Source organism: Microcaecilia unicolor, chromosome 4, assembly GCF_901765095.1.
Source record: "Microcaecilia unicolor chromosome 4, aMicUni1.1, whole genome shotgun sequence".
In the NCBI taxonomy this organism is placed as follows: domain Eukaryota; kingdom Metazoa; phylum Chordata; class Amphibia; order Gymnophiona; family Siphonopidae; genus Microcaecilia; species Microcaecilia unicolor.
In genome coordinates this window covers 219,546,074-219,561,645 of record NC_044034.1, presented here as the reverse complement: position 1 = coordinate 219,561,645, position 15,572 = coordinate 219,546,074, and the positions used below count along the sequence as shown (strand labels likewise).

Here is a 15,572-nt window from a genome sequence, read left to right as displayed (position 1 = left end):
CGTACAATTCTATCTTGAAAATTATAACTATATAAAGATATATTGATGCTTTGTAAAACACTACAATATATACAATTTTGTAATGCTTAATACTGAAAAACTGTGGGAGAAGCAGCAATGTCCTAATATACATTGGCAACCAGTTAAAGATAGGAAGTAGTACTAAATGCTCAGCTTTACAAATGGAGGATGGTTACTAGTAGCATCTCAGAGACCTGTGTGTGATCTTTCAAAAATAGTTATAAATGGCATGGAAAAGAAGTGAAGTGATCAAATTTTGAGGAGGACACAGTTATTTAAAAGTAGATAAAATCACAAGCAGAACTGCTGCAGGACTTTGAAACGGATGGTGAAGGGGGGGGGGGGGGGGGGGGGGGGGGATCCAGTGCATCTAAATGGCAGATGAAATTCAATGATGACAGGTGCAAAATGAAGCCTGTAGGGAAAAATCTCTAACTATAGGTAAGTAATGCTGTGTTCCTGATTTTATTCTATACATAGGCCAATCTAGGCTGTGTACATAATCAACATCCATACTGGTAAACATGTATTTTTTATCATGGTTTGTATCGCTTTACATTGAACTCATGCAAGATAAGGTTTTGATTTTTAACGTATCTAAACAGGAAAAGCTTGCATAAGGAAACTTCTTAACTATGCACATAAAATGGCTATCCGCTCTCAGGGCCCATTAACCTATGAAAATAAGTCATATTATGCTTTCAGGATTTCTCTACTCTGCACCAGGCTTATGCTCTAATCTATGCTGCCTTACATAAGCACCATATACTCTATCCTGCTAAATCAAATGTTTTCACCGAGGGTAAACCAGTTTTTCAACACTATGGAGGCCGCTCAGAATTTCCTCCAGCAATTGCCGATCTCAGAGGCTGATCTTAAATAAATATGAATGCTTAGGGCGCTACTGGGAGGTTTCCCTGGAGAGGATAGAGCTGTGCTGGATCTCTGTAGCTTCAGTGAAAGACTGCCATCTGGAATCCCCATTGCTATCAGGTTTTTGATAATTTCTACTTCCAAGGAAATCATTCCAAAGTGAAGAATAGTGAATGAAGAATTTCATAAACCTGGACCCACTGTCAAAAAGGCATAAACTCATCTTGGCTTTCATGGAAGGAATTCCTAAGAGTGCACTACCAGTAGTGTGCAAAACCCAAGGAAAAAAAATACCTGCTTTCAAAAGTTTAAAATTCTCAGATTTGAAGGACTTGAAAACAAACCTTAGAAACCTATAAATAACTGCAGCCAATGTAAAACCATGAGTTGGGACATCATGAGCTCTTTCCAGCCTAATCAGTAACTGAACAGCAGCATTCTGTACTAGACAAAGTTTTTAAACATTACTGCTGGTAATCCTAGGAATACAGAGTATGTACTAGTCAATGGCATTTAAAATCAGTCTGCAGGGCCTGCTGAAATCCACCATAGTACAAGCAACTGCTTTAAAAGGCACAGCTTAGAAGGTAGCCACAGTTAAATAAAAATGATAAAGGCTAAAATGGTTATGTCTCTTCAATTGGGAAGCAAGATGGCTGAGAGAGTATGTGACAGAAATCTATAAGTGAATAGGTAAATAGGAAACAGCAGTTTACACTTCCAAAAAAATATCAGGACTAGGACACTAATCCACTAAAGATGGTGAAATATGCACAATATAAACTTTAGTTGTCAGAGGATATGGTCAAGGCAGAGAGCATGAACTTAGTTTAAAAAGGGTATAGATACATTCAAGGAGGAAAAGTTGATAAAGTAGCTGCCAACTGTATCTGATCAAGTGAGAAATGGATATACAGTGGTGGAAATAAGTATTTGATCCCTTGCTGATTTTGTAAGTTTGCCCACCGACAAAGACATGAGCAGCCCATAATTGAAGGGTAGGTTATTGGTAACAGTGAGAGATAGCACATCACAAATTAAATCCGGAAAATCACATTGTGGAAAGTATATGAATTTATTTGCATTCTGCAGAGGGAAATAAGTATTTAATCCCTCTGGCAAACAAGACCTAATACTTGGTGGCAAAACCCTTGTTGGCAAGCACAGCGGTCAGACATCTTCTGTAGTTGATGATGAGGTTTGCACACATGTCAGGAGGAATTTTGGTCCACTCCTCTTTGCAGATCATCTCTAAATCATTAAGAGTTCTGGGCTGTCGCTTGGCAACTCGCAGCTTCAGCTCCCTCCATAAGTTTTCAATGGGATTAAGGTCTGGTGACTGGCTAGGCCACTCCATGACCCTAATGTGCTTCTTCCTGAGCCACTCCTTTGTTGCCTTGGCTGTATGTTTTGGGTCATTGTCGTGCTGGAAGACCCAGCCACGACCCATTTTTAAGGCCCTGGCGGAGGGAAGGAGGTTGTCACTCAGAATTGTACGGTACATGGCCCCATCCATTCTCCCATTGATGCGGTGAAGTAGTCCTGTGCCCTTAGCAGAGAAACACCCCCAAAACATAACATTTCCACCTCCATGCTTGACAGTGGGGACGGTGTTCTTTGGGTCATAGGCAGCATTTCTCTTCCTCCAAACACGGCGAGTTGAGTTCATGCCAAAGAGCTCAATTTTTGTCTCATCTGACCACAGCACCTTCTCCCAATCACTCTCGGCATCATCCAGGTGTTCACTGGCAAACTTCAGACGGGCCGTCACATGTGCCTTCCGGAGCAGGGGGACCTTGCGGCCACTGCAGGATTGCAATCCGTTATGTCGTAATGTGTTACCAATGGTTTTCGTGGTGACAGTGGTCCCAGCTGCCTTGAGATCATTGACAAGTTCCCCCCTTGTAGTTGTAGGCTGATTTCTAACCTTCCTCATGATCAAGGATACCCCACGAGGTGAGATTTTGCGTGGAGCCCCAGATCTTTGTCGATTGACAGTCATTTTGTACTTCTTCCATTTTCTTACTATGGCACCAACAGTTGTCTCCTTCTCGCCCAGCGTCTTACTGATGGTTTTGTAGCCCATTCCAGCCTTGTGCAGGTGTATGATCTTGTCCCTGACATCCTTAGACAGCTCCTTGCTCTTGGCCATTTTGTAGAGGTTAGAGTCTGACTGATTCACTGAGTCTGTGGACAGGTGTCTTTCATACAGGTGACCATTGCCGACAGCTGTCTGTCATGCAGGTAACGAGTTGATTTGGAGCATCTACCTGGTCTGTAGGGGCCAGATCTCTTACTGGTTGGTGGGGGATCAAATACTTATTTCCCTCTGCAGAATGCAAATAAATTCATATACTTTCCACAATGTGATTTTCCGGATTTAATTTGTGATGTGCTATCTCTCACTGTTACCAATAACCTACCCTTCAATTATGGGCTGCTCATGTCTTTGTCAGTGGGCACACTTACAAAATCAGCAAGGGATCAAATACTTATTTCCACCACTGTATTCCGAGATCCTGCAAGATGTCTGTAACCTGAATTGGCCACTGGTCAAAGAGATGCAGCAGTGCCGTAGCTAGGTGGGGCGCCAGGTGAGTGGCTGCTCCCCTAAATGGAGTTCTGCTGGTGCCGGCACCTATTTTTTTTCTCGTTGTGTTGCATTGAAAATGTGCGCCGGTGGAAGTCCGCTCTCGTGCCGCTTTCGCTCCCCCCGCGCTTTCAACCTGGCTCTGCTTCTGAGATGCAGGTGGGCTTGATGCTTTGATCTGACCCAGTATGGCACACTATGTCCTCATATTATTGATTTGTGACAAAATACTCTTATAAAAAGAGGAACTGCAACAACAAATACAAGCAGAAAGCTTCAGTTTTGCTTCAAATTAAGATTACACACAGTTACCACTTTAGATATGATTTGTTAGCATTAGATATCTAGTGCCAATTTTACTGGTCCAACACAGACTAGATTATTAGTGTCTTTGCTGACCTCCTACACAGCTCTGATCACTCCCCATCAGCATGGTCATCTAAGAAATTTTGCATCCCTACCCAATCGCACTTCCCTGTTCCCACTGGTCTCACAGCACTAGCAGAGCTTATTAACAGCAGAATGAGTGAGCATGAGGCCTGAGCCGGCATGTACTAGCACACTGTCAATGGCATGTATGACCAGAGAAAATGTGACCACTGTGGTACTATGAGTATGAGCTGCCTCACCCATCATCCATATTTATTAATACTTATTATCTGCCTAGTCACCAAGGTTCAAAAAGGAGGACAACATACAGCAACAAGCAGAACAAAGGAGAGCTGTCAGTTCCCCCCCAAATTATTCTAACTCAGGACATTTTTTTAAAAACAAATAAACCTTCAATTGTTGCCAAAACTCAGATGTCTACAACAATTCTTAACTCATCCGATAAATGATTTCATAATTGTGGTGCACTAATACTTTAGTATAAATAATTTGCCTCATCTCATTCAACATCCTGTTACTAGAGCTGAAGTCATAAGTTCATAGATAAGACAAGCTTAGATGTACAAGATCCACAATCTGAGTAGGGGAGGAAGGGAGGGAAGAGGTAGGAAGTATAGGTGGCCACAGTGATCAGAGTTCCACGACATGGGGCTGGAAGAGAAGTGATGAGGTCCACTTGGGTGGTAGGAAAGTTGTTGGGTTCCATTTGGGAACAAGGGACTTTTGATTCCCTCATTTTTGCAAATCTGAACACAGGCTTAGTAAGCCAATATATAAATATGGACCTGGCTGTAGTACTGCACTATTTTGCAAACAAAACACAAAAGAACACCAGAACTCCACTGTACTACGTAGAAGGAAAGGCAGAGACAGACAAAAAGAGATAAGGAATGATGTCCTAGGAGCCATGTTTTGGCATGTGCCTGCAACAGGAATCTGTAAACCACTATGCCCAGAAATCTAGGAGCTGTATAATGACATAAAACAGATTATTGCTGGTTGTAATTCTTTGTTTTATGTGAAGTTTATTATTCCATCGTAATAGGTAGAATAGATGTTTTAGCTATTCTTGGGACCTACATATAGAAACACAGAAACATGACGGCAGATAAAGGCCATATGACCCATCCAGTACATCTCTCTGAACAGTCATCAACATGCTAATAGGTTATACAGATCAAAGAGTTCTGGGCAAAGTGAATTAAAAGACCCCCAAATGCAGGCACATGCTGAAACACAGCCATGTCAGGTCATATCAATAAACCGGTTTCAACAGTGTGGCTTCTGTTAACACCCTTATCTCCCTTTGACCATATCTGCATTACTTTGATAGTCACGCTTCCTTTTATCTAGTTAGTAGACCTTTGAAATATTCAACCTGGCTATTACACATTCAAAAATCTGCAAGTTTCAAATTATCCAATTAGGATTTACTAGTGTTGAGTGCTATATGGTACATCCAACAATACATAAGTATTCTCAGAAGCTGAATTTTAAACAGAAAAAGCTCTCACCCAGGTTCTGCCGGAATTCAGATTTCAGCCCAATCTGGAGAAGCTGATTCTCAAACAGAACACCATTATTTTTACATACAAACCTAAAAAAAGAGAACAGGATGTATATCATGGACTGTATGCTAAAGAGATGACTCCTTCCAATTCTTCCCCATCATCAAGAAGGAAGAGGTGTTGTGCAGAAAGCAAAGAAAATGGTGTCCTGGTCGCTTATAAGGGGATAATTCTGTAAGGAGCCACATAATTTAGATAGCAGGTGAACATGTGCAAAATAGTGGTATTTCAGTCATTTATGCATGCAATAATTGACTCTCACAGAAGATCAACCAGTAGCAAAGTAGATGCCACAATTTTGATGGTGTGTACTTTGCAATGGGTGTCTGCATGGGTGGAATTTGGGAAGACCACACATATGAAGAGATTATAAAATGGTACAATTTATGCATGTTGTAGATAACATCTAGGCGCAGGCATTTACACCAGCTTTAGGGCTAGTATAAGTATTGCACCTTTTAAATATAAGAACATTTTCTGCAACTTGCACTAATATTCTAGAGCGCCTTGAGTGTGCACTTTATTACAGAATTACCCTCTCAGCACCAAAGCAGACTAAACACAACAAGTGTGACTGATGCTATCAAGTGTTCCAAGATAAAGTAACATTTTAGTGTAGTTATCAGAATCAGATTTTAACCTGTCCCGCATGTTACTTAAAAAGGAGAACCACAGAAGAAACCATCAGACAAAAGCAACATACAGGCAACGTGCTTGTTCTTATAGGATCTTATTGGACAAGGGCAACATGAGCTTTCAGAGAAATATTTTTTTGTTCTGTATTGCAAAACACGCATCCTGTCTGCAAAATGTTATTCTCCCCAACACTAAAGTTATATGGCCCACCTAACTCCTCATATCAAACTTTTCCCACTATAGTTATTGCCCTTCAGGTCCTCATCAGCCAAAAACAGCTTTTTAACTATCAATTGATTGATCGTTACTAGTAATTTACTGTTTCTCTGCATTTGCCTTCCATCCTAAAAAATTACTGTGCAATATGCTCTTTATATCACTCCAGCATTCATTTGCCATATTGGGGGGGGGATGTTTAATTTCAGGACATGACACATTTTTAAGTGCCTACTTATGCAGACAACAGACTTACAATGACACTCCTCCTCCATAGCACTGAAACTGTCAGACATTTACAACTGTTTCAAAGGAGCTATAAAGTGTATATATACATATATGCATATATTTTATAAAACATTTGTACACATCATGACTTTTGCCCCTGCTCTGCCTAAATTAGGGTCCCAGAATGTCTAGGAACAGCTCAAGTAAAAAGCATACAAAATCTCCAATATGTCTATCTGCATGTATTCCCTCCTCTGCCACCAGCCCCCCATACACACAATGTAACAGCCATGCTTTATAAAACTGTCTCAGAAGTTAAAGCTTCAAGATTGAACTGGGAAACTTTTGTATCACTGCAAAATGACAAAGGAAACAACTCTCCAATATACTCAAATTGGCAGCAAAGAGATAATGTGACTGCTACTCTAAGGAACATTGATTATCCTATTATAAAAAAAAAACATTTAAAAACTGATAGCACAGGCAGAATATTTGCAATACAGAAGCCCATGTAGTTACCCAGCCCTGCCAGACTCTAGATATGCTTACTTGTCAATAAGTTCATCAGCATCATGCACAGCTGTAGCAGGTTCCTCAGTAACTACCTCACTGGAAGCCACCTCAATGCTAAGTCAAGCAGCAGCAGTGGACAGAGAAGAGAGGAGGCAGAAGCGATACAGGAAGCGATATAGAAAATTAGTACAGAGAAAGACAGCTCTAATGCAGCAATTCATTCACCCAACCACCTTCCCATTACTGATAGTGAAAAGGCTTCTCCACATGCAAACACAAACTATCAAGGCCAGAACTGATCCAATCTACTTGTTTCAATAGTACAACCTGCTTTAGATCCCTGTACATTGCATAGAGAAAGACAGGAACTATTTTTCCCCTTTTGCCAAAATAAAGATTTATATAAAAAGTACAATTTCAAATATAAAAATTCATAGGTAATCAGGATAATTTTCAAAGTCATTTCCCATAGGTTAAATACACATTTTAATTCATCAACCTCAAAGTGGGTAAAGTTACTTCCAAGTAATTTTGCCCACTTTGTTTGGCGGTATACTCAAGATGGGTAACAATAGGCTATGCAAACACTTTCGTATAACTAAAACTACATTATTAAACAATTTTTCTAAGTACAGAAAGTAAACTTTGATTTGTGCAAACCTTACAGGTAAGACATACCTATGGAGTTTGCACCCATAAGTAATTATGTGCTTTCTGGTAGTCTCTTGTGGCCCTTATACTTGTCTTGCATTAGTGTCACCCAAAATACACTGCCAACAGCATAAAAATAACTTAAATCAGGTCCTAGAAAACACATGTATCTAAAAGTGAAACAATAAAATTATTAAGCCACCTTGTGTGCTGATAAAGAAAACTAAAATGCAATTGATTAGCAAGGACATTGTGTCTTCATACCACATGGTAAACATAAGACATTTGGCACCTATTTCTACCAAATGAAAACACCCCCCCCCCCCCCGCGCCTCCCACTGAACCCCCAAAAATTAACTCACTGAAATGGGGACAGGAACAGGGTGGAGGGAATGAAATTAAATATTCTGTACTAATTTCCAGTGGTTCAGGTGGAAGAAAAGTGCAAAATGCAGAAGACAGTACAGAATAAGAAGGGAAAGGAAAGAGAATGCAAACTGTCTTGCAGTACTTCCAGTAGGAGCAGCATCACCATTGGTAAGTCCCTAAGGGACCCAGGGACTGATGCAGAAAGCTACTGCAAGCTCAGCGCGTGGATACCACAAGGTATACGCTGATGAGCAATGCAGGAAAGGAGATGAGCGTAGGTTTATCTTGATGTAGCATAAAATGAATGTACATGAGGCTATTAAGTACATGGCTTCTAATGAGTGGTTTTCGAGTGAACTTTTATGCCAGATCCAGGACAGATGTAGCCTGACCTGATCTCCCTGACAGTTTGCTACACCAACATCCACTCCCCACCCCTACCAGCCCCCAGTGACACTCCCTAGTGTTTATATCAACCCCCACCAACCACGTTGTCTAAGGCACCCACCTGACCCCTTCTCCCTAATACTTTTTTTTTTTAATCCCTGGTGTCTAAGTCACCCCCCCTCCCAAATTAACCCTCCCTCCCCATTGAACGCATCCCATGACAGCAAGGGTAACATTTTGCAATGAGCTACCAATTACTGCCACAAATTTTACGTGACACTAATTTGTATGCTCGTTGCATACAGCATGCCGCAGTAAGTGAAGAGAGCTAATTTCATAGTAGAGCTACAGTTCTACCATGCTTTCCTCATTGGCCCTTCAGACAGGGACAGAACAGAAGAGATAGACTGCTCCTGCTGCCAGTACTGATGGATGGAGTATCTACTCTTTCCCTTGATTTCCTACTGCCCTTGTGCCTCTGCTTTTCCTCTATCTGAAACATCAGTGTCTCTCTAGTAGATCAGTGTGATATTCCATTTCACCTGTAGGTCAGATAGGAGGATATTTACATACTTGTCGCCCTATTTCAACACTTTTCTACTTGCACGTGCAAAGAATTCACCAACATCTCTGATATCCATTCCTCTTGCTGTTACTAAAAACTATCAACTCTTAGGTAGCAAATTTTGTGCACCTAATTACCTCAAAAGACCTTGAATATTGATGCCACTTCTAATTCTGACCTGTCCACTGAACCCTAATGGACTTGGGAAATAACTCCCACGCACACTGAACACTGCCCAATGATTTTTATATTCACTGCCTTAGGGTCTTACCAGTGGTGTGCTGGTAAATGTTTAACAACAGGCTCTCTCCCCGGTCCCCCTCTGCGCCCCCCCCCCCCAAATTGCAGAGCTGGCTATAGCCGGGCAGAGAGCCTGGGGGGTGGGGGGGTGGCGGCGGCAATGCATTACTCCAGGAAAAAAAATTAAATGATCCCAGGTTCCAATCTAATTAATGTTTAATGTGCGATAAAATGCCATAAATAAGTAAATAAATATAAACTTTTAATGTTGAGCACCTGATTCTCAAAGTGAACATATTCCAAACACTATAATGAAAATAAAATGATTTTTTTTCTACCTTTGTTGTCTGGTGACTGTCTTTCTGATCATGCTGGCCCAGTATCTGATTCTGCTGCTATCTGTCCTCTTAACTCTGTTTCCAGGGCTTCCTTTTCATTTCTTTCCTTTCTTCTTCATTTCTGGTCCTCAGCTTCTGACTATTTTCTTCATCCATGTGCAGTTTTTTCTCCTCTCTTCCTTTTCCCTCATCTCCTTCCTCACTCTTCCCTCCCCTCCATGTCCAGCATTTCTTCTCTCTCCGTTCTCTCCCCTGCCCTCCATCCACCCATGTCCAGCAGTGACCCTCCTCTCCCCTGCCCTGCATGCACCCATACCCAGCGCGACCCTTAGTTCTCTCCCCTCCATCCACCCATGCCCAGTGACTCCCTTCTCTCCGCTGCCACTCCTCCCGAGTTGTTCACCAGCGACTTCTCCTCCCACCCTCCGGATCCATCCCTCACCAACCTGACTCTTCTAATACTTCGGGGCAGGCAGTCTTGCCTGCCCGCTACCAGCGCTGACTCTCCCCTGCCGGTTCGCGCTTCAAAATGGCCACCGAGACTTCAGCAAGTCTGGAAGTCTCGGCGGCCATTTTTAAGGCGCGAACCGGCAGGGGAGAGTCAGTGCTGGTAGCGGGCAGGCAAGACTGCCTGCCCCGAAGAATTAGAAGAGTCAGGTCGGTGACAGTGAGGGACCGGATGGGGCGGGCAATCGATCGGGCAGGCGGGCGGGAGGAGAGACAGCTCGCACTAGGAAACAACCGGCTCACAAGTCGGTACAAAATTTAACAACCAGTGCGAGCCGGCTCCAGCACACCACTGGGTCTTACAGACAATGCTGGTGCCGCTTGACCCCTCTCCAGATGCCAAAGGGGGGGGGTCTTCATGTCACTATGATTTCACATTTTACAACCCTATTGTCCCATAAACTTTTACAACTGCCTTTTGACAGGCTGCAAAAATGGGACAAATGAACTTTTAGGCTGCATTTCAATCTTTTCAAAGAAGGGGTCCTTAAGTCCTGATATACCCCATATCAAATTATGTTTTGGAACCAGCACATACAGTATTATGATGTATGTGTCAAATTTATTAACTAAATTTTAAAGTACTACCTTTAAGTGGTTGACAGTTGCCAAGTTTGGATTCAGACTCTGCATAGGCTGCCACACCTTTACTTTCTGAGCAAAATAAAGCGCTTGTGAGCCTCAATATAGACTATTTTCAGTTATTATACAATCAATTTGAAGGACAATTACACTGGCTGATGCTTTTGTAATATCAATGTTCAAGTAAAAGAACTGGTCGAGATTTATTGTATATGAGCCGAACTGTTTGTATTATTGTGGTGACTTGTTTTAACCACACTGGAGTGTAGCGGCAAAGAAAGCAGACAGAACTTGTAAACAGTTAGGTTACCCCAAGTACAAACTGGGCTAAATCTGATGGGAAAAAAAAAATCAGCGCTCAAAGGAAGCCTCTGGTGTGGGATTTTGGGGAACAGGGGGAATAAGCTTCATTTCTTTTTAAGGTAAGGCCTTAAAAGAGGCAAATGGAGAAAAGCAGTCAAATACAGAACAGAACACTAGACACTGGGAAAATGAGGGGTAGGCCAATGGAATGAAGATTTTGTATAGTAAGTATCCCAGTTGAACACACACACACAAAAAACACACCAACAATAGCCTATGGAAAGTGACACCTGCTGGGTGTCTGGAGGGAGGTGGTTTCTGTTTAGGAAAGATGTAAAGCAGCTCAACTGGGTTCTGTTTTGTATTGCATTCTGAACACACACCAAATTTCTGGTGCAGCAAACTGATAAGAAACCGAGGCAGTATCTAGACCATGGCAATTACATACTACTGATGCATTTATTTATGCTAATACCCAAACATGTTTAAAAGAAGCTCCAATTCCATCAGCAGTAAGACACAATGGCTCATGCTTTGCCAGCAACTAAAAACAGTGTGCTGCATGGAAAATAAAAAAGATCTTTACAATACTCATTTATAAACCATTTTAGAACAAAAGCTACATCTAGTATATGAAAAGTTGCCAACTTATAGCTCACTTTCTATCAACTATTTTATAAGGTTTAAGTCTTTCTTAAAAGTATATTGGAATTATCACATTAATCAACTTGTTCCCAATGCTAGAGTGCTCCAGTGATGCGCAATATAAGTCTGTGACATCTGAAATACCTTGCAAAGTTTTCTTCGGATCCAGCAGCAAGAGGTGCAACAGCAGAGGTGGACTCCGAAAATACATCTACTAGCAAGCTGCCACCAGATGAATGTGCAGTGGCGGAGTTGGAACTTAGTGCAGTACCCAGACCCAACAGGTCTGCTGATGGAGAAGGCGTAGACTGCAGAATAAAAAAGGAATATGTTCAAGTCACTTAATACATTGGCACGGTACAATTTTGCACTACACATAAGCAGTGCTAGTACTTTGGTTTTGATTTTAGAGGATTGTCAACCCTAGGCCAAAGCAATCGAATACTACACTCAATCTATGAGTCACAAAAAGAAATGACAGTGTGCAACAAATTAAATACTCAAAACAATCTTCCAGCATGCTTTCACAGAACACACTTCCTTTTATTTAACAGGGATTTATGCCATCTTTCTGAAGCTGATCAAAGCAGCTTACGAAGGTTACAGTAACTAGATATAAGCCAAACAAAAGAAAACAAAGTCCAGTTACATAGACACTCTCAACACATACATAGTATAAACACTGAAGAAAAATACTGTACTGAACCAGAACTCTCTATTCCCCCCCCTCCACTGCTAACAAAAGCATTGCCAGTCTTCTCTCCTCCCCAGTTCCACCACCATACAAAAGCATCTTCTATATTTGTCTTTCCTCTTCTGCTATTGCACTCACTTGGTCCTGGCTCCTCCTCTGGATTGCTGCTCCTACAGGTCTGCCTGCAGTTGGTTACAGCAACACCAACAAACAGTAGGCAAGCGTGAAGTATGGTCCTATATGTGCCACTATAGCGTCTCTTCCAGTCTCACCCCCTCTGATGTAACTTCCTGTTTCAAAGGGGTGGAATCGTCACAGCCAGCAATGGCACACATAGGGCAATGCTCTACAAGCCCGCCTATTTGTTGCTTTTCTTGCTGAATGCACTTATACCTGGGGAAGCAGCATGTTTGGAGAATCAGCCAGAATCGAGTTCAAAAGGAGGTAGACCAGCAAAGTTCAAAAGCAGTGGAAGAGGAGGGGAGAGTCAGTCAATGCTGCTGGATTTTTTTTTTTGGGGGGGGGGGGGGGGGGGGAAGGCAGGAGAGAAAGACAATGAGTGATGCAGGCCCAGGGAGACAGCAAGCCCACAGGGAGTAGAAAGTTGGGGCCATTAATCGTATTAATTTTTAATGCAAGTTAAAATCTTAATACTTTAATAACATTCAAATTTTGTCCAAGTTCTCAAACAAAATTTGAAGAAACTTTGAAGGACGCTAATTCCCAAGCAGGACCCCTGCCTTGATACAGCTCGTTTGGTGCAAAACATAGCACATTTGGGCTATTGAGTCCTATATTTATGAATTGGCTACTGTGACTTTACTACTACTACTACTACTTAACATTTCTAAAGCGCTACTAGGGTTACGCAGCGCTGTACAATTTAACATGGAAGGACAGTCCCTGCTCAAGGAGCTTACAATCTAAAAAGACAGGTGTACAATCTAAAGACAAGTGTAGAGTCCGTCTGGCAGGTAATACTATATCTCATGAGAGGTTAGGTGCCGAACGCGGCATTGAAGAGGTGAGTTTTAAGCAGAGATTTGAAAATGGGTAGGGAGGGAGCTTGGCGTAGGGGTTGAGGAAGATTGTTCCAGGCAAAGGGTGAGGCAAGGCAGAATGAGCGGAGCCTGGAGTTGGCAGTGGTGGAGAAGGGAACTGAAAGGAGGGATTTGTCCTGAGAGCGGAGGTTACGGGCGGGGACATAGGGGGAGATGAGGGTAGAGAGGTAGTGAGGAGCCGCAGACCGGGTGCATTTGTAGGTAAGGAGGAGAAGCTTGAATTGTATGCGGTAACTGATCGGAAGCCAGTGAAGTGACTTGAGGAGAGGAGTGATGTGAGTATATCGGTTCTGGCGGAATATAAGACGTGCGGCAGCGTTCTGAACGGATTGAAGGGGGGATAGATGGCTACGTGGGAGGCCGGTGAGGAGTAGGTTGCAGTAGTCAAGGCGAGAGGTAATGAGAGCATGGACGAGGGTTCGTGTGGTTTGCTCAGATAGGAAAGGGCGAATTTTGCTGATGTTGAAGAGGAAGAAGCGACAGGTCTTGGCAGTCTGTTGGATATGCGCAGAGAAGGAGAGGGAGGAGTCGAAGATGACTCCGAGGTTGCGGGCAGATGGGACAGGGAGGATGAGGGTGTTGTCAACTGAGATGGAGAGTGAAGGAAGAGGAGAGGTGGGTTTAGGTGGAAAGACGAGGAGCTCGGTTTTGGACATGTTCAGCTTCAGGTGGCGGTTGGACATCCAGGCAGCAATGTCGGATAAGCAGGCCGATACCCTGGCCTGGGTCTCCGCGGTGATGTCTGGTGTGGAGAGGTATAGCTGGGTGTCATCAGCATAAAGATGATACTGAAAACCATGAGATGAGATCAGTGAGCCTAGGGATGAGGTGTAGATTGAGAAGAGAAGGGGTCCAAGGACAGATCCCTGGGGAACTCCAACAGATAGTGGGATGGGAGTGGAGGAAGATCCATGAGAGTGTACTCTGAAGGTGTGGTGGGAGAGATAAGAGGAGAACCAGGAGAGGACAGAGGCTTGGAACCCAAAAGAGGACAATGTGGTAAGAAGTAAGTTATGATTGACAGTGTCAAACGCAGCGGATAGATCGAGCAGGATGAGGATGGAATAGTGGCCTCTGGATTTGGCGAGGAGGTCGTTGCAGACTTTAGAGAGTGCTGTTTCTGTCGAGTGTAGAGGGCGAAAGCCGGATTGAAGTGGATCTAGGGTGGCATGAGAGGAGAGAAAATCAAGGCAGCGACTGTGAACGGCGCGTTCAAGAATTTTGGAGAGGAAGGGGAGGAGAGAGATGGGGCGGTAGTTAGAGGGGCAGGTAGGGTCAAGTGATGATTTTTTTTAGGAGAGGTGTGACTACTGCGTGCTTGAAGGTGTCAGGGACCGTTGCAGTGGAGAGAGAAAGGTTAATGATGCGACAGATGGAGGGGGTGACAGTATGGGAAATGGTGTTGAGTAGGTTGGTGGGGATGGGATCGGAGGAACAGGTGGTGCATTTCGAGGAGGAAAGAAGGCGGGAGGTTTCATCCTCGGTGATCTCGGGAAAGGAGGAGAAAGAGGCCATGGTTGGTTGGTTGTTGGATAGGGCTACAGGCTGAGGAGGAGGTAGTTTGGTAGTGAACTCAAGGTTGATCTTTTGTACCTTGTCGCGGACGTAATTAGCCAGTGATTGAGGAGAGAGTGAAGGGGGAGTGGGGGCGGGGGGCACTTTGAGGAGGGAGTTAAGGGTGGTGAAGAGATGACGAGGGTTGGAGCTGAGAGAATTGGTCAATTGGGTGTAGTAGACCTGTTTTGCAAGGAATAGGGAGGAATGGAAGGAGGATAGCATGAATTTGTAGTGAAGGAAGTCTGAATGGGTACGAGATTTCCTCCAGAGGCGTTCCGCGGATCGGGAGCGAAGGTAGCGGATGCAAGGGGTCAGCCAAGGCTGGGGACTAGTACGCTTAGTGGGACGGGAGGTGGATGGAGCGAGGGTGTCCAAAGCAGAGGAGAGAGCGGCATTGTAAGCAGAGACCGCTTTGTCTACAGTCTCAGAGAACATGATGGAGGGAAAGAGATTAGAGATACTAGAGGATAGAGTGGGGGGGTCAATAGCCTGGAGATTCCTGGAGGTGGTGGTTAAAGTTGGACGGGGCAGAGGGGGGGGGGGGGGGTGAAGAAGTGTGAATGTGATCAGGTGATGATCGGAGAGAGGGAGAGCAGAGGCGTGGAAATTGGAGGGTGAGCCGGAGGAGGAGAGGACTA

General features: G+C 43.5%; 1 protein-coding gene across 1 annotated transcript in view; it reads right to left on the bottom strand.

The window, feature by feature from the left end:
- AP2A2 (adaptor related protein complex 2 subunit alpha 2) overlaps positions 1-15,572 on the bottom strand; it is a 279,757-nt gene that overhangs the window by 22,883 nt on the left and 241,302 nt on the right. Inside the window, 3 exon segments of the mRNA XM_030201248.1 lie at positions 5,389-5,471; positions 7,072-7,149; positions 11,767-11,930. Coding sequence (XP_030057108.1) covers positions 5,389-5,471; positions 7,072-7,149; positions 11,767-11,930 — 325 coding nt within the window.